Source organism: Dermatophagoides farinae, chromosome 2 (genome assembly GCF_024713945.1).
Source record: "Dermatophagoides farinae isolate YC_2012a chromosome 2, ASM2471394v1, whole genome shotgun sequence".
Taxonomy (NCBI): Eukaryota; Metazoa; Arthropoda; class Arachnida; order Sarcoptiformes; family Pyroglyphidae; genus Dermatophagoides; species Dermatophagoides farinae.
In genome coordinates this window covers 7,928,738-7,952,481 of record NC_134678.1, presented here as the reverse complement: position 1 = coordinate 7,952,481, position 23,744 = coordinate 7,928,738, and the positions used below count along the sequence as shown (strand labels likewise).

General features: G+C 29.5%; 5 protein-coding genes across 11 annotated transcripts; 2 read left to right on the top strand and 3 right to left on the bottom strand.

The window, feature by feature from the left end:
- Positions 1 to 35: 35 nt before the first annotated feature.
- On the top strand, positions 36 to 5,278 carry LOC124497642 (uncharacterized). Of its 2 annotated transcripts, none has more exons than XM_047061324.2 (6): positions 36 to 1,382; positions 2,300 to 3,396; positions 3,470 to 4,018; positions 4,087 to 4,435; positions 4,490 to 4,966; positions 5,181 to 5,278. In XM_047061324.2, the coding sequence occupies exons 2-5, from the start codon at positions 3,255 to 3,257 to the stop codon at positions 4,851 to 4,853; spliced, it is 1,404 nt and encodes a 467-aa protein (XP_046917280.2). In that variant the 5' UTR covers positions 36 to 1,382; positions 2,300 to 3,254; the 3' UTR covers positions 4,854 to 4,966; positions 5,181 to 5,278. The 2 variants fall into 2 exon arrangements, with proteins under 2 accessions (XP_046917280.2, XP_046917273.2); XM_047061317.2 differs by having other exon boundaries at positions 613 to 1,382; positions 2,297 to 3,396.
- LOC124497658 (uncharacterized) lies at positions 5,212 to 16,676 on the bottom strand. Of its 5 annotated transcripts, none has more exons than XM_047061358.2 (2): positions 16,271 to 16,676; positions 5,212 to 6,896 (listed from the first exon to the last, which is right to left on the bottom strand). In XM_047061358.2, exon 2 carries the CDS (start codon positions 6,845 to 6,847, stop codon positions 5,777 to 5,779), a length of 1,071 nt encoding a protein of 356 aa, XP_046917314.1. In that variant the 5' UTR covers positions 6,848 to 6,896; positions 16,271 to 16,676; the 3' UTR covers positions 5,212 to 5,776. The 5 variants fall into 5 exon arrangements, with proteins under 5 accessions (XP_046917314.1, XP_046917291.1, XP_075591784.1 ...); XM_047061335.1 differs by lacking the exon at positions 16,271 to 16,676 and adding an exon at positions 12,627 to 12,661; XM_075735669.1 differs by lacking the exon at positions 16,271 to 16,676 and adding an exon at positions 8,054 to 8,098.
- LOC124499188 (protein N-lysine methyltransferase METTL21D) lies at positions 16,271 to 17,566 on the bottom strand. Its single transcript, XM_047063068.2, has 2 exons — positions 16,805 to 17,566; positions 16,271 to 16,676 (listed from the first exon to the last, which is right to left on the bottom strand). The coding sequence occupies exons 1-2, from the start codon at positions 17,447 to 17,449 to the stop codon at positions 16,560 to 16,562; spliced, it is 762 nt and encodes a 253-aa protein (XP_046919024.2). The 5' UTR covers positions 17,450 to 17,566; the 3' UTR covers positions 16,271 to 16,559.
- On the bottom strand, positions 17,449 to 21,116 carry Strip (striatin interacting protein). Of its 2 annotated transcripts, none has more exons than XM_047061296.2 (3): positions 20,984 to 21,116; positions 18,496 to 20,929; positions 17,449 to 18,424 (listed from the first exon to the last, which is right to left on the bottom strand). In XM_047061296.2, the coding sequence occupies exons 2-3, from the start codon at positions 20,868 to 20,870 to the stop codon at positions 17,764 to 17,766; spliced, it is 3,036 nt and encodes a 1,011-aa protein (XP_046917252.2). In that variant the 5' UTR covers positions 20,871 to 20,929; positions 20,984 to 21,116; the 3' UTR covers positions 17,449 to 17,763. The 2 variants fall into 2 exon arrangements, with proteins under 2 accessions (XP_046917252.2, XP_046917243.2); XM_047061287.2 differs by having other exon boundaries at positions 18,496 to 20,926; positions 20,984 to 21,096.
- Positions 21,117 to 21,134: 18 nt separating this feature from the next.
- On the top strand, positions 21,135 to 23,634 carry LOC124497633 (glycosyltransferase 25 family member). Its single transcript, XM_047061305.2, has 2 exons — positions 21,135 to 22,798; positions 22,878 to 23,634. The coding sequence occupies exons 1-2, from the start codon at positions 21,389 to 21,391 to the stop codon at positions 23,547 to 23,549; spliced, it is 2,082 nt and encodes a 693-aa protein (XP_046917261.2). The 5' UTR covers positions 21,135 to 21,388; the 3' UTR covers positions 23,550 to 23,634.
- Positions 23,635 to 23,744: the final 110 nt, after the last annotated feature.

Here is a 23,744-nt window from a genome sequence, read left to right as displayed (position 1 = left end):
CTATCGAATAATTGAAATTATTTTGCCATTTGCCAATGTATCGATGGACATTTATCATCATCAGCAGCACTTATCCATGCTAAATCTAAAGAGCGTTTTGTTTATATATTTGATACAACAGAAAAAGAGTGACAGGAAAAAATTTAATTTTCAATTTTTTTCGTTGTACAATTGAGTCATGTTTGACTCATCTCCCTCATCATCATCATCGTCATCGTCATTATTATTATTGTTTTCGACAAATTGATTGCTCATCAATTGGCTATATATCATAATAATTGGCGATTATTATGATAATGATCATTTTCAAAATCATTAATTTTTTCTATTTCCTTTCTGAATTATTTATATATATTTATTTATTCCCTTTATACAAGGCAAAATTATCAATGATTAGCCTTATAGCGTGCCTATTTTGTTCTATTTGTGTTTGTATGATAATCGATAATTGAAGAAAAATACACACACACACACACAATAGGTAATGTATTGATGGATATTTCTCATTTATTTTCATTGTAAGTTTTCTCACCTTTGTTTTTAAGTATCCTCTATAGATTTGACCCTTTATTTGAAAATGTTTTCATAGCAACCCTTCCGGATGATGATACAACTAATGTATTGAACAAGGTCATTTCCTAGTGGTGGCATAAAACCTCAAACAATGAATCATGAACAATCATAATGATTCAATTTTTTTCTGGCTACTGGTTTTCCAGAAACTCATATTCTACATAAATGTGCAATATTTGTGGACGTGGAAAAAAATCAATCATCTGAATCGGATTTTTCTTGATTTATGATTTGATATTCATAAATCAAATATTCATGAAATCAATACATTTATTTGAATATTGTTGCAGCATTATAGTATCAATACTATTCGATTGTACCAAGTGAACGCAATCAAACAATTTCTACATTTTTTCATATTGATCGATTGAAAAAAACATGTGCACTGTTTTAATATAGAAATGATAATAATCAAATTATTGATGGCCGATCATCATCGATAATATCACCGATGATTCAATCATTTTTTTTCTTTGGAAAAAACGTACGAAACTGTCATTCTGATAATTATGATTGATCATAATAATAATCATCATCATCAAGGATAATATTCAAAATACACAATAATTAAACTCATTCGAGGTCAAGTTCAAGGTTAAATACGATGAAAAACCGAACGAAAAAAAAATGAAAAGAAAAACAAAACACTTCTGAGAACAATGAATGTTTTTTTAAGAAATGAAAAAAAAACAATACTTAATCGATCAACCCTACGTGAATCGTGCAAGAAAAAATTTGAAAACAATAAAAATCGTGGATGAACAATAATAGTGATGAATCGATAAATCCTTTTTTGCTTCAAGAAAATGGTAAGTCTACATAATATCTCGATTGATGCATATTTTGATTTTTACATCATCATCATCATTACTGTACATACATACATAGAAATAGTAGACACACACACACACAATGATAGTGAGTGAAAGGTCGTTGTAATTGAGTTGATTAACACTTTATAATTTAAAGACTTGTCGTTACATGTTAATGTTGTTACCATTCTTTTTCTTTACATTGCGACAAGTGTACACGAAGAAGAAAAAACTTGACACCAAATGGTACTTGAAATTCAAATCGTAAAAAAAAATATAAATTCATACCTTTAACAGCTTTGTATGATAAGCTTTTTTTGCCATAGTTTTGTGTGTGTTTGTGCAAATATTATTTCTTATGTGACGAATCGATTATATGCGGAAGCAAAATTGCCTGTTTTGCATACAAAGAAAATCATGATAGTCATTTTATTCCAGTTATTTTTTAGAAAAGGGTTTAAATCACAAAGGTCATCGTTTTTTTGTTGTTATTGTTAAATTCCAATGTCTAAATGAATGATAAGAAAGATTCTCGAAACTTGGTTTTTTTCTCGAAAAAAATATTTATTCAATCATCATTACCATATTCCAAAATCTAATGATAGAAATGTTTTTGTTTGGAAATTCCATGCATTATTTTTATTGGTTTATTAGTTAATAATGATGATGATTCGTTTTTTTCGAATTAGCTACAACAGAAAGACAACAGGATAATTATCCTTTTGGCTGTTTATTTCAAAATAGAAAAGAAAAAACAAATTGAATTATTTGGTAAGCGTTTAAAGTGAAATTTTTTTCATATGATACTTATGAATAGTGTAAAGCAGAATGTCAAATTAATTCTAATGATGATATGATTGACAGGACATAGTGATATATTATAATTATAATTTTTTTTAATTTTTATTTAGAAGCTTTTCATCAAGCCTAAGGCATCAAGATCAATGAACGTGTATCCATTCATCAAGATCGCACTGAGTGCAATCAATTATTATTCGTGTTTCTTGTCAATGATCATGTCAATCATCTTGATGGATTTTTTCGCCTTTAAAAAAAATCACACTAAACATAGAATTAAAATTGCTCGGAATTTTGAATGAAAATTATTTGTTCGCCGATCGATTGCCGTTGATTGATGTGGAATAAATGAATAAAGAATGATTGATTTGTTTTTTTCGTTGGACAAATGAATACAATCTGGACATTATTATAATGATGATGATCAAGATGAAGTTATTCTTTCATTATTAACCCTTTGAAAACTGAATGTTTTTCTTGTACAATTGTTATTATCATGAACAAATGACAATGATGGTAAACTGGAGCTTGTTCTTTTTCACTTTACTTTACCATCATTATGATCGACCATCATCAACAAGGCAAATAATATACACACAAAAGAAAGGGTATGCCCATCGTCGTTTGGACATCTACCTATTCATTCATTCTACATTCACATCACGCTAACATGTATGAATGAATGAACAAATAAACAATCTTCAATCTCTTCCATCCATAAGTCCAAACCTAAATGGGTATTTCTACCATTCGTCATTTCATGTTGGCTATTCATTCGTGATGACCATCACTTGAAGAATAGAACAATCACCTTGAAATTAAGCAAGCAAATATTTTGTTTTCAAAAATTGTTATTGCGCGCGTCTATATGACCATCATCATTATCCATATTGTATCCGAAATCGTTTGAATGGATAAAAATGTTTAAAAATCAAATGACTATATCAGTTATCGATTGATAAGAATACTGCATTCTTCATTGAATTTTTTCAATAATCACATCGCAAAGAATTTTTACTCCAAAAATTTATTTCAATCAATCCAATAACGAAACGAATAAAAAGGTCAAAAATGTCAACCATTCAACAGCGAATAAATCAAAATCATCATCATTCCACGAATCGTGGACAATTATTTCGACGATTATATCTCATCATTTTATTATTAATATTCATCGAATCGACATTTTCCTCAACAATTTCCTCAAATAGAGGTATGTAATTAATATTATCCTAGTGCATAATAATTTGATTATCAAAAAAAATTTTTCCAATCGAAATTAATAGCCAAAACGAACGAAGATCGATTGATGAGAAAATCTCATAGAACAATTAGACACATGTGCGGAAAATATGATCATCCTGTCAGACTTGAATCACAAAAATCGGCGAAAAAAATTCAAACGAAAAAAAGAAATAGCAGCAAATTACGAAAAGCTAGACAAAATCTAATAGGAAATGTTGAATCATCACTATCACTTTCGGACGTAGACAAAGACAATTCGACCATTGAAAAATTATTGAGTCGAGAAAGTGAAATTATAGTGCCATTACCTTTACCTTCATGGGAAACTTCATCATCGAAGCCAATAAACGATATCAATAATTTGTCGGATAATGAGCTCACTCTTGAAAATAATCCTGTCATGAAAGAATGTTCAAACGAAATATTTATGAAAGATTTAGGCGTTTCGTGTCTGAAAAAATCTTTGGATATGACACCTCCTGAAAATCTTGATGGTCGAAATTCAGAGTCTCGACATTTTAGTGTCGCTCCAATGATGATCGATAAGAGAATGAATGTTTCGAATTCATTCAAGACTCCTGCCGATACTGGTAATTTTCCATCATTGACAATCTGTGGACATTTATTAATATTTTTTGCCTTCTCATATCCAATGTAGCTCGATTAATGTATGCATTGAATGGCTCTCGTGATCAGATAAAGCTATTAAGACGTCCACCGAAAGTTCAAACCAAATTTCAGTCAACATCCGTAAATAATCATCCTAAACAAGGGGTTTCGACGCCTCATTTTCCTTTGAACCGTAATCCATTTTTGTCTAGTGTACCGAAAATTGAATTAGATCCCAAAATCAAAGAAGATCTAGAATTGTTGAGTAGTTTAAAATCCAGTTTGGGCATTTTAAATGCACAGGCATCGAACATCAAACAAAGAACTAAACTGCTGTACACCGAAGCGAAACGAAGAAGAATGATGTTCTTCGATAGACTATTACTGCAAACAAATAGGTATGTTTCTTTGAATTTTAACCCACCAAAAGCCGTTGATTATTTTTTTTGCAGCATAATAACCGAAAAACGAGATAAAACAAGCCATACCATTGATATTATAGAAGTAACAATGAATCGAATGCGAAAACAACAAGCAGTGAAAGCTTACAATAAATATAGACGTAACATGAGATTGGTAGATCCCAGCTTTGACCGATATCCGAATGGTATGCTCAAACCGTTGCCTAAAGTCCCAGAAATTAATCAGAGGCAAATCGATCAACTGATGGTCAATTGTGTAGACCATTCTAAACAAATGATGGCAGTGATAGGGCAACTAAACGAAGCCTTAGATGAATTCGAAATGCAATTCAATTTTCCTCGCTTTGAACCCAACTCAATCATCGATGAATATTTGAAAGATGTCGAATTATGAGATACAAATCATAACATGATCTTTATTTTGATTGAATCCCTCTGGCTAATCTCTGGTGGTATTATTTGTAGTTATATTTCGTGATTCGTTCCCTTCCCATTTTATTTATTATCGTAAGTACAAAAACCTTTTGTATAATTTTATTTCAATAAAGCTTCATAGAATGAATGAATCTTAATAAATTAAAAATTCGAAGTAGAGCCATCTGTTGACAGTAATAAATAATGTTTTATTTTATTGATAACAGATGGATTTTATTGATAACAGATGGCATCACTTCCAATTTTTAATTTTTTTAATGATTTATTGATTATTGATTCTATGAAGTTTTATCTATAGATAAAATATCTTTAAATCATTTAAATGGAAGATTTTTATTGAAAAACACAGATTGATTAAAATATCTGAAAAAAATCGGAAATAAATACGAAGATAAAACTTAACGATACAAGTTTTTGATCGGATAAACATAATTTGTTATGCAGGAGAAAATATATGTTTGGGGTTTAAGAAAATAGAGCATCCAAAAAGGTTTGTTCAGATAAGTCTTGAATTTGGATGAATTTTTAGCGTCGTTTTTTTGCTCATGTAAGTATGGTTTTTTCAGTTATATATCACCAAGGTTACAATAAAAACAAGTTTCTGGAACCATTCATCAACATCACATGTATCACACGAAGGTGGATCGAATCTGCTAATATTCAAGTTCCGAAAAAAAGAAAGGCACGAATTTGATATATAAAGGAAAATTGATCATCACCACATATGGTCGGTTAAATGAAAGATGAATCAATGGTAGGTATTGATTTATGGATGGATGAATGAATATAAGAATGAGATGAAATGATCACAATGGTCGCAATGATTGAAAAAATATATCGGATGAATCGACTATCATCCAAAATACGGTATTTCCTTTGTGGTCATAAATTGATTGAATCATCCAATGTGCTTGAACGGTTTCGCTGTCTACATTCTTTGGCCGACGAGTTAGAATTTTTCGGGTTGAATATTCTTTTTAGTTTCAACATTTTCAGGTGAAGAATGAATTTTTGTAATAATTCCATATATTCCCGAGAATTTGATGAATTACAACGTTCAAATTGTGACTGATTTTTCGTCGGTGATTCTGGTTCATCTGTTTCATCATTGAATGATGATTCAAGGTTTTTATTAACTGGTGAATTCGGTAGTGACGAGGAATGGGCGATTGATGATGAAAAGCTCGCATTTCGTTTTGATTTTTTCGAATTTTTTGTTTGTGTACGAATGGATGACGGTAATCGTGCACCTGTACAACGAATAAAATCATCTTCATCGACAATGTCGATTATGCCATTATCAATCGATCCAGTACCGGCAGGAGCACTTGTCGAAAAGATCATCACCTGATCTAATGTTGGTGATTCACATTGTGATTCAAGTGACTCTTCTAGCTCTAATCGTGCCAATTCTTCTTCATCTTCTTCAGCAACATATTCAGGAATTGATACTGAATAACTGTATACACGATTGGTGATTGGATTGCGAACAGTACGTCGTACATGAGGAAATGAACGTGTTGCATGGTTCATACTCTGTGTTGATGAATATGAAGGCGATAATGGTGATTTTTTCACTGGTGAACCTCTCTGTTGTTGTTCAGTTGTTTTGTTTTGTTGTGATTGTTTTTGCACTTGAATCGGTTGTGATTGTCCTTTAGCACGGTTAGCACTAGCAAGCACTACTTTAGGTTTTGATTTCGATGATGATCGACCATTCATATGGACGATGCCATTCAAGACAACTTGGCTATTGCTGCCACCGCCAATGACAAAAGCAGATTTTTTGTTGTTCGATTCGGATGAATGGCTAGTTGTACGGCCACGACGATTCAGATTGTGATTTGAAGATCCAATCATATATCCACCACCACCGGTATCATGATCACTGAAAGCTGTTCGTGTATTGTAGATATCATAATGATTCTTGACTAATGGTACCATAAATGCCATTGTTGTTGATGTATATTTTTCGATTTGTGCTGTCTTATACAGATAAATTCTGGACCATTCGTGTATCAAATTTCCGTCAACAAAAATGAGAAAAAAAACAAGAAAAAAATGAATATTGCGGAAGCAAAAAAAATTCAGAAGATTGATTCGCTTAAAAAATGTTTCAATAGCAAATCAATTTTCAACAAAAAAAATTAATAAATCGATTAAGCTGTTATGGTTCTATTCGGTTTGACTGTATATATTAAAATACCGGCGATTGCCTGTAAAATTTTGCTTTTTATCCTCAAACGAAAAAAACCAAAAACAAAAAAGAAACAGATACACATACACATACATCTACCACTTGGTTTGCACAATGGATATTTGAGAGCTTGTTTTTTTTGTTCAAATACACAAATGACAAAAAACAACAAAATTCAAGTAAATCAGCCCAGGCTGCAGTCAACCATTGCAAGTAAGCAATTATATTTTTGATGTGTTTATACATATACACCGAGAATGTTTATGTATAAAAACATTATCAATGTAGTTGTAGTATTTTTTTTTATATATATGGTGGGCAGATGTAAATGGGCGCCATATCAACGTCATATTGCAGATATATATATATTATATAGAATGCTATAAGGATGGATATACATGTATATTGGATACCAGCCATCACACAGTGTAAATAACACACTTGGGAAACAAATAAACAAAAAAAATGGGCAATGTAGAGGTAAACATGTTGACAAAGTTTTTTTCATTCTTTTACTGCATTCAATGTAGATGTGTCTCGTGTGTGCCCATATATTCATCATTGAATGAAACAAAAAAAAACGACAATGGTAAACACAATTTTTTTCTGTTTTGCCGTTATAATTCTGAAATTAAAAAATAGACTACACATTAAATGGTGTTTAATATGCATTGAAATGGTATTGAAATTGAATGATGAATATACCTTTCACTCTCGAAAAAGTTTGCTGTTTCAAACCAAGATAAAAAACGAGATGCTCCCGTTTATTATTAGAGCTTATTCTTCCTTCTTCCTTCACCAGACATAAAACACCCCAACCCTGCAACTGTGGTATTTTCGGCTTTCGACTACCGAATAAATTTTCATCATGAAAATATTATGGTTTGATGAGCGATTTCATGTCCATGAAAAAAGTAGAAAACAAAAAAAAAACATTTCGTCAACATATCAATGATATATACATCTACACTGATGGTGATGGTGGCATGTAAAATCAATGACTGGTTTGGCTGAAATAAAAAAATTGTTGTTTGAATACCAAATGGAGTTTATTATGGTAATCAAAAAAAAAAATGATGATGATGATTATTAAATACAACGACAATGATGAGATTTTTTATTTGGTTCTTGATTTGTCTTTGTGGTAAAAGTGTAAATGTTTAAAAATGAAACTCATTTTCAATCAAAAACTCATTATTGGCATTTTTTACACGTTGAAATTTCTACATTCGATTAATGAATGAATAAAAAGATTTCCACTCCTTTATTCAGAAACCGGATCATACATCTGGTTTATGTTAATAACAGACAGACAGGTCATTGAAACATGATTATATTTTACTTGAAATTGACAATTCTACAGCCAGAATTGTATAAAATTTCTAAATGTTATTATCTTGTAAAAAAAAAATTATATCGAACCTTCGTCACACATATCCCGGTAGTATAGTTCCTTATTTGGGATTCGATCATTAATTTAATGAATGATGTGATAATCGTTGTTCTTGAATATCATTCAATCAATCAATTAAACAATTTATCATTTATTGAATCATATCTTTCACTTGGATTCAAGATAATTGATTGTAGAAAGAAAAGAAAAAAAACAAATATCGATATATTTCAATTCAAATCGAATGATATCATCATTCATCAAAAACATGCGGGTGAATGAAAAAAAAACTCTACACTATTATAATTCATCAGAAACAATTTGATAATTGAAAAACAAAAAAAAAAGAATTTTTGCTTTTCTCTTGATTGTTAATTTCAATTCAGAAAATTAAATTGAAAATGAATCCAAAGGAAGAAAATATGGTTCGATACATGTCACACATCATCAGTTGATCATAGGATAAGCGAAAAAGACAACTATTTTTTTTCTTTTCAACAAAAATTATCAGCCCTGCCTCTCTCTCTCTCTTTCTAGGTTCTGTCGTGATTTAATTCGATGATTGATTTCGATCACTAAATGTCACAAACATAATGATATGATGTTAACATGTTAAAAATTTTTTATTACAAATCATTAATACATCACATGAGAAGGGGATACACATACTAAACATACCAGAAGCTGATGTAATGATTGAACATCAAATTACATTATATTACATATGTAGTTGATATGTATACGAGGTTATTATTACTGATAACAAAAACAACAAAAAACATGACGACATTTAACCAACCATCCACATATTCATTCATTGATGATGATCATAATTCTTAACAAAAAAAATAATAATATTGTGACGTAGTCACATAAAAATGATTTATTTTCGGGTAAATGATGATGAAGTAATTTGCATCGTCATTACCCACCCGAAATGATGATGATAATCAAAGAATATTAAATTACATCAATGAAACAAATAACAATATAAAGATTATTTTCATATTCTGTTCGCTTGTGATGTTATAATAATCAATTCAGCTTGAATCAAGAGCCTTTTTTAGCCAAAAAAAACAACAACTTGAAATTTTTCTCATTTTACAAAAATATTTTAAGTTCGAAAATTTAAAAAAAATTATTTTTAGCTTCTCAACACAAAAAATTCAATTTTCTACAATGTTACACAAAGACAGGAATCAAGTAAAAAAAAATTTCACACTAGAAAAATATTGTACAATTTCATTCATAATATTCTCGAATTCTAGATAGCTTTTATTGATCTTACTCTAAAGAATCCCCAAATTAAATATTTGATTTTGCAAAAATAAAACGACACGAACAACATTTCGTCACAAGTTTATCCAATTCCTCTTTCATGATAGGATTTTCATTAATGTTGTTGTTGTTTTTGTTGAATTTCAGGGTTTGGTAAATGGAATTCACACAACATTATTAAGGTCAAAAGAATTCGACTGTTGCTATGCCCACTCTTTATCCATCGTCTAATTGGATTAGAATCGATTCAGAAACAAAAAAATATTACTTTCGAAATGTTCAAAACAAATCGAGAACAACATGATCAAAATCAAAAAAAGCGATCAACGCCAATAGTAAATAAACACATATTAAATAATATCTACTCATTTTGTGTTTTTTTCAGACAAATAACATTGAAAATGAAAATCCAAGAAATGAAATGATTAAAAAAAGGAATGTGGAACAACAACAACAACAGATATAAAAATAAATGAATGAATAACAACAACAAAAACACTATTTATCCCAAATAGAAATCATTTTATTTCTGGGACACTGTGTCAACATAAACACTGAAGAAAATGTTTATACCAAAAAGCTACCCCAGCATAAACTTAAATTTTGATATTATCAAAACTGACAAACAAAAAAAAATATCTAGACTAGACATTTATTGAATGATATTATGGAAGATGATGATGATACAGAATAGAATGACATGCATGTAAAGTAATTGTAGCAGCCATTTTATTAGTTTTATTATGCTTGTCTGTCTAGTGGCACATTCCTGTGTGATTGCAATGATGTTTACAATAATAATTTTCAATATATTAAAAGAATGAATGAATGTATGGTGGATTACGTGACTTTAAGCATCTATAAACATCATAATAATATAATATATATAGATACAGACAAGAATGAATTCTTTTCTCCTGGCAAAAAGTCATTCGTAGAAAAAATAAAATGAATGACAACCATGTATAACTGACTATTTGAAGAATAATCAAAAATTTGCATGCAGAAACAAAAAAAAAATTCATTTTTGACAGAAAGGATGGATGAGTGTCATTTCCGCTTATGACGGAAACATTTAAATATATTATACAACTACATTTTGTATGATGAGTTCATCACCATTCATTGTCATTAACATTTGGAGAAAAAAATAAAAATTCAATTACTTTCTACTCATACCTTTATTTTATGAAATTTCATTTTTTTGTCTTTCCGAAAAATTGTACCTATACTTTTGTGATTTTGTCATTAACCAGAACGAAAATTGGAAATGCATTTCAAGGCCATTTTCCATGGAAAGAATAAGCGAATGGTAGTTTTTTTTGCCAGGAAATCCATAAAAGAATTTCAAATATGGAAAATTGATAAAAAAATTGATTGACAAATGTCATCTCATTTCGATGAAAAATTTGATTGTTATGACAAAAAAAATTTTCCATTAAAAAGTGGAAAATGTTTTCACCATCATCAAAAAAAAGACAATTCGGACAATTTTTTATGATTATTATTATCATCATCATATATCATAATAATAATTATCCCGAGTGCTTGGATTGTTTTTTCTTAGAGGGAAGAAAAAAATTTCGCAAAAAAGTAATTTTCCTAAACCTTGTTGGTTGTAATATTGTATAATTGGTCACGAGGATTATATATTCACTCTATATAGTAAAGTACGATAATAATTATAATGGAACAAATATGTAAATGATATCTCATCATCATCATCTACGTATATTGAAATGTGATCAATTTACTTTATCGATCAATGATCGATGATTTTATCACATTAATAAACACATGTTTAGGAAAACGCAAATGAAGAAGCCTGGTTATTATTATTGTTAAAGGGTGCATCGTACCCCAACAAAATAACCATATTATATAATAATTCAACTAAGAAAAAAAACATCCGTCTCATGTCATATCGATTGATATTTATTATCAATCAAATCTATTTTTGTAAATGCAGGAAAAAATTGTTCATCATTTGAACTGGAAAGCAACAACAATGACGAAAAAAGCTAAAAACAAATATACAGAAATAGAAATGTTAGAATCCATTAAATAAAAGTGCATTAAAAGGTCATCATCATCACCATATTCATTCGTTTAATAGGTGGTGATTATTTAGGAAACAATCAACCAGAAAAGACTGAATCATAATGATGATAATAATGTGTCGAATACACACATGAAAAAAACTAAAACCAACCTGTACAATGTGCGTGTGTGGTGGTTATAACAACCATGATTTTGGTTATTTTTTTCCTTGATGTAGTTGTTTTTTTCAGTTGCTAGGTAAGCACGCTTTTCTTTGTCTTACTCACGCACCTCTACCTGATTTAATTATTTATTCATTCATTTATTAATGACTATTGTCATCACCATTCATTCATGCAGCTGTAGAAAAGAGCATGATGATGCAGATGAAAATTGTCTGAACAATGACATCAATCATAAAATCATTATTAAAATCTAGAAAATTCTTTAAGAATCTATCGATGCTATCGACAAACCTGTTGGTATTTTTTCGTTTCTGTTGTATAGTATACCCCCTACAATGTATACGTATAAAAAACACACGTCTAGGTGGTTAACATCTTGCTGTTTTTGTTTTTTTTTATTATTAAACAAAAAAATTTTAATAATTTTATTTGTAGACTTTTTATAGCAATAAAATATAGACAAAAAATTATTCGATATGTGAAAGACTTACAGATTGCATCGGAAATATTTTGATAATTTATTAGACTTTATTATAAATTTACTCTCATGTTGGACTTTGCACGTGTAATATATATTATGTTTTACACACATACAAACACATTCAAAAAAAAAAAAAAAAAAAAATTATACTCACGTACACTATACAAGAGCAAAGCATAAATTTTTTATCAATATTTTTCTATGCCACACGAATAATTTTAAATAAAAAACTATAATCAGACATAAACACATAAACACAAATTGTATATTTTTAAAGTAGAGTTTGTATTTGTTGCAAAATTGTTTACAACATTTGCAATTCACAATCAAAATTGATACAAAGATCGAAAAAATTCTTTTTTCAATTTTCAATTGTGTGCTGTGTTTTTTTAAGAGACAAAAAAGGGTCATGTGATTTTTACAAGATTATTGTTCAAAAATATCGTTACAATTTTTTTTTGTAACAGAATGATTAATCGATCTATTTATTCTAACACCGTTTTTTTCTTTACGTTTTCATTACCATTTGTAGTCTTATTCTATTGAATTTAGAAAGAAAAAAAAATTTATATCAGGTCAGGCAACAGATGCTGTCTTGATCATTGACACGCCCTTCTATGTTGATGTCAATAATGAAAACATCTTCTAAAAATAGAATAATTTCTATGTAGAAAGAATTCTTTTTGGCAGCAATACAGTACAGACCAACGATATTTTAAAGAATTTTCATACGTGTAGGCTGTGGTTATGAATAAAAATCGGTCTGTGTATTCACTTCAGGGTGGGTTAGCATAGAATTTTTTTCCATTTATTTTTTCATTAACAAATGAAAAGAAATACCAAACCCAAACACATTCATGTTGTCGACGATAACCGCGATCGTCATGTGATAATTCTATTTTATTTTTGTCTCTCTTTCTCTTTGTGTGTATTGAATAGATAAATTATGTTAATTGTCATTCTCATTCATTAAGTCATTACAACGTCATCGGAAATTCTTTTTTTCTGATTATCATCGGGAAAAATCCTCAAAACGAGATAAACACTATTTGAATAAACATACAACGACACACATTTACATGAATTAGATAATAATTATATTCATATACATGTATATATGTGAAAGAGATATTTGGGCCAAATTTCAATGATCAGAAGAAAAAAAATCGAATCAAAAAATCAATTTTTCAAGGTCTCAATTGTGTGACAAACATACATACATTTTCAGTGCATATAAAAACGAATTATATAAGACTTATATTATTTTATATTTATAAGCAAAGAAAAAAAAATTCAGGACAAATTTTTTTTTGGAAAACTCTTGGACTAAAAACATCATCATCATCAGTGACATTACTAAAATAAATTATTATTATTGTTGATGTATTTTTTTCATTTGCTTTGATCAATATATGATCAACAACTTTGAGCTTAAATTGATGGTATGTTCTTTCTAATCGTATATATCTTTGAGGAAAAATGAAAACAAATTATATTATCTATATCAAAATCGAATCGTGAAATGATGTGATCAATAAAAAATTGATGATGACAACCCAGAAAAAAAGATTGTTTTTATATTTTTAGGCATATCATCATCATCATCATCAGTATATTATTGACAATAATATCGACATAATCATAAGACCTGATGCAATATATTATATGCTGTTGACACCATTTTTTTCTTTTGTTTCATTCTCATCTTTATATACTTAATACGTAATAATCAATTATAAAAATAAAAAGTCTCGTGTGTGTGTGTGAGTGCACATTGTTTTTTTTTCATATAATAAGTTACAAGAATTATCTATTTATCAATCATAATATAAAAAAATTTACTTTCAGATTTAAATCACGTACAATCCGAAATAATAAGATGATGATTATGTTTCCACTTGGCTATATATTCAGTTAATTATTATAGATTGTTTTGTTTAGATAGAATTTTCTATTTTTATATACAAATTCCAAACACACACACACATATAATGCTTGAACTTGAATAATCTGACAATAGTGAATGTCAACAACAAAAACAACCGAAGAAGAATGTTTTATTATCGAAAACAAAACCAAAAAAATCTTTTTCTAATTTCAAGGTGAATTGAAAAATAAAAAAAAAATTCAATTAGCAAACAAAAAACAGCATTTTTTCAATGACGAGGAAAATTTTTTTTATTCATAATTATTAGTAACTCTTGACTTTTTTTCTGCTGATTATGACAAATTTGAACCTGACATTTATTGAATGATTGATTGATTGATTAATCAATATGGATCGATCAGCATTAATTTGTGTCAGTACAATTTTTTTGCAGACAATAACATTGTGTGAATAAGAAAAAAAATTTCTGATGACAAATTACAACAATTAATGTCGATAATTATGTGTCAAAAAATCAATTCATTTGAATATTACGCAATCAAATCGAATGGAATAATTTATCAAACGATTTGCTATCTATGTGAATGATGATGAAAAATATTTTCAGCCATTGTAATTATTATCAATAACGATAAAAATTGTTTCAATTTTCCATGGCAAAAAAAATTGTAATAATTTTCAAACAATGTGGTGCACTAAATCCAATGAAATGAAATACAATATCTCAAAATAGTGAAAAAAAGAAACTTTGTTATCATCAACATCATTATCATTGGATAATTTGACTTTGTCCAAATCGCAATCAATTCATCATTCAAGATAAGATATAATAGATTTGATAAAAATATGATTGGTAAATAATAATAAAATTCCGAAAAGAAATCCAAGAGAAAAAATATATGAAAACAATTTCAAGTTTGTTTTGGTGGTGGGATTTGTTTTACCTCCCTGATCAGAATTGTTTCATTTCATAATGAAAATGAAATTTGAAAACAAAAAGATTTTCCGGCTTTTTTGCTCTTGAACTCCAAAACAATCTCTATATAGTAGAAAATCTCTATTATTATTGTATCCCAGGGATTAGAAACAAATAAACAAACCAAATGATCTATATAGACTAAAAAAATTGGATCAAGGATTCAAATGAAATTTTAATCTATCCAAAAAACAAGAGAGAAAGGAAATGATAATCAAAAATAGAAAGGATTGATTGTTTGCTTAGACACGATAGCAGATATATAGAGATTGCCGTTTGATTATTCTATTCTACTCTAGATATGAATGAATAAATGATAACCAGAAAATAAAGATTAAAATAAATCAATAATCATGTGATCCAGTTTTTTCCGTTCAAATCCAATAACAAGAGATTGTTTGGATTGTAAAATTAGTTCTTGATAAGCAAAATGAAGCCTACGTGATTAAATGAATGAATTAAAAAAACATTAGATAGATAGATCACATCATGAATGACATTCAAGAAAAATAAATAAATTTCATCAATTTCAGAATTAGTAAATTAGAGAAAAATGCGAAACAATCATGCAAAATACATAGAGATGAAACAAAAATAAAAAAGATGTTCAAATTCACATGATGTTCCGCATGGTGATGAAATCATCAATGTAAATAAAGTTTACATTAGTAATAAATAATAAAAATCCATATCATATCAATCGATATTTAAAAGGTTGTTTCATTTCTTTTTTCTTGATCATAAACTCACATGATTAAGCACACTTAATCAATTCAATGTTTTTTTCCGTTTTTTTTGTCTACATTATTGCAATATAATGATGATGGATTTTTTTTGTGTGCAAGACAATGCACATGATATACAACTAAACAAATATTCATGTAAAACAAAATACCGATAGTACAAATATAAAAAATAAATAATAAAATAAAACTTACATATCGTTTTTTCGTTGATAATGAAACGTAAATGATGAAATGAAATCATCGGAAGCAAAATTATCATCATTAGAGATGAGATGACTAATTGAATATCATATGATTTGAAATAATGAAACCCGATTGGCATACGGGCACAATTGGGTTTGATTGGGAGATTCAAAAAAGTGCCCCGATTTATACTTGACACAATAAGCAAAGTACATTATTAGCAAATTATTAGTACAATTGAACATGTGAATCGATAATGTTCATTCGATTGATCGATTGAATGTATAGTATAACCATTTTAAAATTCATTAGAATATGCAATTCTTAATAAATGTAAATCATTCGATTGATAATCAGGATGTAGTTTTTCATTGGTGATAATTTCACATTTTAAATGCTTACATTGCTTCAATTTCTAGTAAATATCAAAGACGAAAATAAAAAACATGATCGTAATTAGTGGTCACGGGTAAATGTACATTTTTTTCGCCCGGGTTTTTTTTATCATTGTTCTCAAACCCGGGCGGTTTTTACAAAACTTACTTGGAAAAAATCATTACATAGGGATATTTTTTCATCACGATCTTCATAAGAGATTAGTATTTGTAGATGATGACTTGATGATGATGGTCGATTGATCATTAATGTTTCAAATAACCATCTGATAAATTGAAACAAGGCCAACATTCCTTGTTCATAATAAATACAATCCGACATGAGAATATAATCAATTTGATCCAATGGTTTCCAGCGTAAAAATTGCCATTGAAATACTGATTGATCCAGCCAATCAAATGATTCAACTTGAACTTGGTCATTGTTCAATAATGAGGAATTTTTTTCAATATTCAATTTGATTAATGGAATGCTAGCCTGAAGATCAGTTAACATGACTGATGCACCCATTGTAGCACACCATATTCCAACGAATCCAGTACCAGAACCAAGCTCAATTACATTTGAATCGATCATTGTTCGTTGATGACAATGGCAATAATATTCTAGATACTTTGCCATTAATAATGCCGAATCCCAAACGACACCGGATTCATCAGAATCATATTTCTGTACAATAGTTACACAAGGATTTTCTTCTTCACCGATTTCTTTTGTTTTGCCATCATAATTGACAACTAATTCTGGATGATCGAAATAAATTTGACGGCTGAAATAATTATTATCAAACATTTTTTTTCTTCAAAAATTCAAAGTTTTATTAATTGTAGAAAAAAAATGAAAAACAATCAAAAATGAAAATCAAAGAAACTCACACACACACACTCAAACACTCGAAAAAAATCGAACGAAAATAAAACGAACGATTAATTTGATGAGAAATAGATTACAGATTTGAAAACGTGTCGCCATCTATTGGTGATATAAAATTGATTTTTGAAAAAATTTTTTATATAGAAAAAAAATGTGAAAAAAGAAACTTTTGTAAATCAATATGAGAAAAAAAATAGCTACCAGCTAATGCTTCGATTCAATCAATTAATCCATTATGATGTGATTACTACGTTTGATTGTTTTTGTGGCCGTACGGTACTCATATTTGATTTATCGGTAATGAAATCCAAAAAATTCGTATCAATCGATGCATTGCTTGGATCATCCAATAATTCATCCCAATTGATTTCATATCGAAATACTTCACGCTCAAGCCATATTTCATAATTCTTTTTAAAATCTTTACTTAATCGTATCTCTTTACTTAACACTGACAATAGATTATTATCCACTTGTTGTTGTAATAGATCATTTTCAGCAATCGATACCAATGCTGGATTCAGTGCTTGTTGTTGTTGTTGTTGTGGTTGTATATAAACATTTGATATTTGATTTCCTGTTGTTGATGTAATATTTGAATCGAAAAATGTATTGCCCACGATACCAGCACCTGTAGCTGAAGGACTTGTCACTACCGATCCATTCAATCCATTGGATATATAATCATTTAATTTACCACCACCATTCAAATGACCAGCAGTCGTTGTTTGTGTTGGTTGAGATGCAATCATTGAATTTATATTATTATTCGGATATGGTTTCTCATAACGACGATAATGAAAACGATTAATATTGGCTTGTAGAAAAAATTCTTCCGTCTGTACATAGATGGATTTTGTATCGACATCATTGGCAAATGCCCAATCATCATTCCTACAACAACAACAACAACAAAAATATATTTACAAAAACTAAGAAAAAAGCAAAACAAAACAACAACTTACAATCGATGTCTAACTTTGGCATAAATATCTGACATTGTTTTCATATTTGATTTACGCCATTGACGGCCCAAAAATTTGGCTTGAATTTTCAATAATTTCAATACATAAAGCTGAAACATTGAATGTCGTACACGTAATGCACGTTTTAATGGCTGTGATGATTTAAATATCACCAACATTATAATACGACAATTTTTCCATTTTGTCAATTTATTCAATATTCGTAAAAGATTTATCGAAGAGAACATATTACGCCAACAATATGGTTGTGTTTCGGACAACAATTCAATCGTAGCGGATGAAAGCTCTGGCTGTTCACCAATCACACATACTGGAAAATCCCATACAGAAATAGTATTTTTTGATTGAACAAATTCCGTCATTTCTTGTGATAAAAATTTGATTATCAATGGTATACAATTGGCAAACATTAATTGTTGACAGATGTATTCAAATTGGTAAATGTGATTGATTTTATAATGTTTTAACATCAGTATCATTATACCAGAAATTGCTTTAATTATTATTTCCTGATGACGATTTAGATCAATTTTCATTTTCATCGATTGTATTACATTGATCGGTGGTTCTGGTGGCATTATATCAGCCAATACAATATGCGATTCATTTTTGGATTTCAGATTCGATACTGAACCAAGTAATAATTTCAATAATGCAATCAAATATTGTGGCAAGTTTGGCAACATTGCTCGATATAGTTGTTCAGCAAATGAATTACATGATTCATTATCCAATTCTTTCATTGTTAATGGGTAACGATGAATTTCTTCTTCACGTTTGATCTGTATTTCACTTAAAGATATGTATAAATGTTTTCGTAATACTTCAATACTTTCAAGAATTGGTGTTGGCAAACCAGCTGTTGTTGTATAATCATCGGGTAAATTATATTTAAGAAATTTTTGTCTTACTTGGTTAAAAAATTGTTCAATATCTTTTTGTCGTACTTTTGTTTGCCAAGGAAGACCTTTGGATATCATTAGTGCAGCACGTAGATTATTCAATTCTGTACGACGATCATTATTAGTATTTTGGAAACCATCTTCAGGTAATGGACTAGATGATCGTGGGGAGCCATCATTCTGTGTGGATGTTGGTGTCGGTGTTGCTGGTGTCAATTCATCAACCGTATCTTGTTGATCGGAGTTTTCATTTGTATCATTTGAATTTCCATCATTATTACCATTACCATCAGGTGGTTCAAATGCATCATCATTAAGAATGTCATCATCACCATTTACATTGGATTCATCACCATTGAAATTTGTTGATGTAGTAGTATATGATTCATCACCGAATGAATTTTGTTTCACAACTGTTTGCCTTTTGAATGGACGATTCATTTTACGTTGATTTTGTGAGTCAATCATTTCACTTGCAGTTGGTGGTGGTGATGCTGGAAACATTCGTCGTGTAACTTCCAATGTATCATCCGGCACTGGTTTCAGACCAGCATTTTTACGATAATGATTTTTCAATCGAAGCATTTCATCATGTCCACCCAATGTTAATAGCAATACTTTCCACAATAATAATAATATTTTTTTCGTTTGAAAATTTGGTGGCCCTTGCCCATTACAATGTTTAACAATCATATCGAATAATGAGATTGGCAGTAATTCACCACAAATTGGTTGCATTAATTCCTCTTTGAATTGTTCACGTAATTTTCGATGATAATCGGTATCACTTTCAGGACATTCGACAGACATTTCTTGTACGAATGAATAGATTATATTCACCAATAATCGTAATGCAACATTTGAATGGCAAGATGAATTTGTCATCGTAGCAGTTGCAGTTGATGTACTAGTAGTCACTTGTTGTGATGATGATACATTCATCTTCATTGAATGTTCAATTTCATAATGAATCAATTGGATAAACATTGGAAATAGGCCATAATCATAAAGATGGAATATATTTTTTCTTGCATATTTAGGCTGTTCATCAATTATTAGACAATCAGCGAAATTTCCTTGACACAAATACAATAAACCACGAATGGCTCGAATTCTGTTGGTTCGATCAATAAATTCAATACCTTCAGCCATTCGTTCGATAGCACGATGTTTTTGATCTTCAGACATGTGTGTCCATTTTAATGGATAACCATAATCTTCCATTAATTCTTCGAATGCAAATCGATTCGGTGGAAAATCAACATCTTCACCATAGCTATACAGTTCGGCAATTTCATTTAAATGTTCATCAGTATCCGAATAGACAAATTTAATATTGGATGAATGATTTTGACCAGGTATTGATGGACCAAATAACGGTACATTATTACTGATACGATCATTAACGGTAGAAGTTGTTGAGCCATAAAAATTTTCATTATTATCAGCCATGATTTTGACAATTATCACAAATTAAATGTCAGAATTGAAAATTATAGTTTACCAATCTGCTAATCGTAATTTAAAAATCAAAAAAATGATCACCAATTCATATTAATGGTTACCTTGAGCAATTCATAGCCATACAAATGTTGTTGATTTTGAATTTTGAATTTGAAAAAAAATTTCCAAACAATAACAAAAAAGAGTGATTTGATGAAAAACAAATGACAATCGATGACTATTTCGACCAAATCGGTATCATCATGTTATTCACGTTTTGTGCATGTAAAATGAAGTCTGAAATGTGGTCTGGCTTATCAATTTCAATATATCAATATATCAATATATAGTGATGAAACACGATGAATGTTTACATTTCGGATATTTTTGCTTGAATTTTTCCATGTGTATGGGTGGCCGCCCATTTTCTGTCATCTAGTCAAGTGGTGGTGATAATACCATATGGATTATCCCATTGTTCACAGTGGATGAAGTCTTGAATTCATTCGAAAAATTATCAAATCATAATGTTTGTCGTTCAGCTAGTTTGTCGCTTATCATTATTGTTGTTTATTGTTTTCCATCGATTTAAATTGATCTCATCGATAGATTCATATAATGATGAAACATCGACAGCAACAACAAACTTGGATGAATATCTTTTACCCACCATTCAAATTGTGATATTAATCCATCCGTATAATAAAGCTCAATTCTTACCATATTGTCTTGGTGCTATTGAATCGCAGAAATATTCTAAAAATCGTATCAGAATCAAATTGATTACTGAAAGAATATTCTATGAAGAATCGAATGATCCATTATATCGGGAGCCTGACGATATCGATGTCATATTGGATGAACGTATCCGAGTGAATGAACAAACAATTCGAATGATGAAAAGATGGTCTCGTGCAAATGAAGACCATTATAATGATATTGAATTATCAATTCTCAATGTTCGATTACCAATGGATTCAATCAATTCATTGAACTATTGGAATAAAGATCATTATAGTCGTTTGATTGATTATAAAAATTATGAATTATATCAATCATTTTTAATATGGGCTGATTGGCTCATTTTCTTGGATTCGGATGTTATTCTCACGAATCCAATGATGTTTCATAATCTTACCGCCATATCGGATCAGGAGGTGGTTATTGCACCGATGCTTAAATCATTTAATACATATTCCAATTTTTGGGCTGGAATGGATGACACTGGTTATTATATTCGTTCAGACGATTATCTACCAATATTGGAACGTAAACAACGTGGAAAATTTTCTGTTCCTATGATACATAGTTGTTTATTTATTAATTTACGCAAAACAGCATCACGTTTATTGACATTCGATCCGTTAGAAATACAACAGCTAATCGACACAATGCAACCAGCCCATTCATGGAAAATTCCCTATGATGATATAATCGCATTTGCCAAATCAGCTACATTGAATGGAATCAAGCTTTATGTAGATAATAATGAGATTTGGGGCTGGATACCATTGCCCATTGTTGAGGATAAATATTCATTCGAACAAACACGGCAAACATTGATTGATTTAGAGCTAGAATCCTTGATTGAAGGACCATCGTTTCCAATATCATCATCATTAGAACAATTTGTTGAAAGTGACGAAAATTACGATACATTAGGCGTGGATCAAATCTATGTAATAAATCTAGCACGACGACCAGAACGACGAAAACGAATGGAACAATGTCTGAATCTATTGGGTATACGAGCAAAATTTAAAATGGCTACCGATGGTAAAGAATTGAATGAAGAATTTCTACAAAAACATGGAATACATACCTTGGATGGTTATGTTGATCCATATCATAAACGGCCAATAACATTCGGTGAGATTGGCTGTTTTCTTTCCCATTATCGTGTCTGGGAAGAAGCTTCAAGAGAAAATTATTCCAAAGTGAGTCAATAAATAATTTTCGGTTTGTTAAATTTTAATCAATTGTAATTTTACTTCTTTCAATCAATCCAAAAAACAGATAATTGTACTTGAAGATGATGTTCGTTTTGATTGGAATTTTCGTTCACAGTGGTCACAGATTTTCAATCGTTTCGAAACATTATCAAATCAATATGATTTTCTTTATTTAGGACGAAAACTAAATGATGGCCAATATGATAAAGAAGAAATTATTGACGAATTATTTGTGAGACCAAGATATTCATATTGGACAATTGGTTATCTATTAACCCGAAATGGTATTGAAAAATTATTACAAGCAAATCCATTGAATCGTATGATACCGGTTGATGAATTTTTACCACTTATGTATGGTGCACATATTAATGAAACATTAATGGAAATGTTTTTTCATCAACATATGAATAATGATGATAAATTACAAGCATTAAGCTTAAGACATTTAATTATTTCACCAACACATTATGTTGGTGATCCATTATATATAAGCGATACAGAACAGTCAAATAAATTGGATAATAATATCGATCATCATCCAATAATAATGGATAATAAAAATTCATTACCAATCAATGTTGTTGAGCATGACCACGATGAAATAATTGAATGGAATAACAATAATGATCATGATCATGATGGTAATCATGGACGATGGATGAATGTGCAGCCACCACCACCACCATCATCATCGGATGATAATGTTGGAAAAATTCAACATTTTGATTTATAAAAATAGCTATTATTTTCTAGTCTTTTGAATGATTCTAATCTGTCTGATTTTCGTAATAAATAAAAGTTTTTTTTTCTTGTGAAAAGATATATCCTTTCTTAAATCTGATGAATAGAATATTTTTGATCATTTTCTTGCTATCGAATGTCAAATAGTTCTCTCAAAATCCGAAAAGTTTATGCATCTCAATATTTT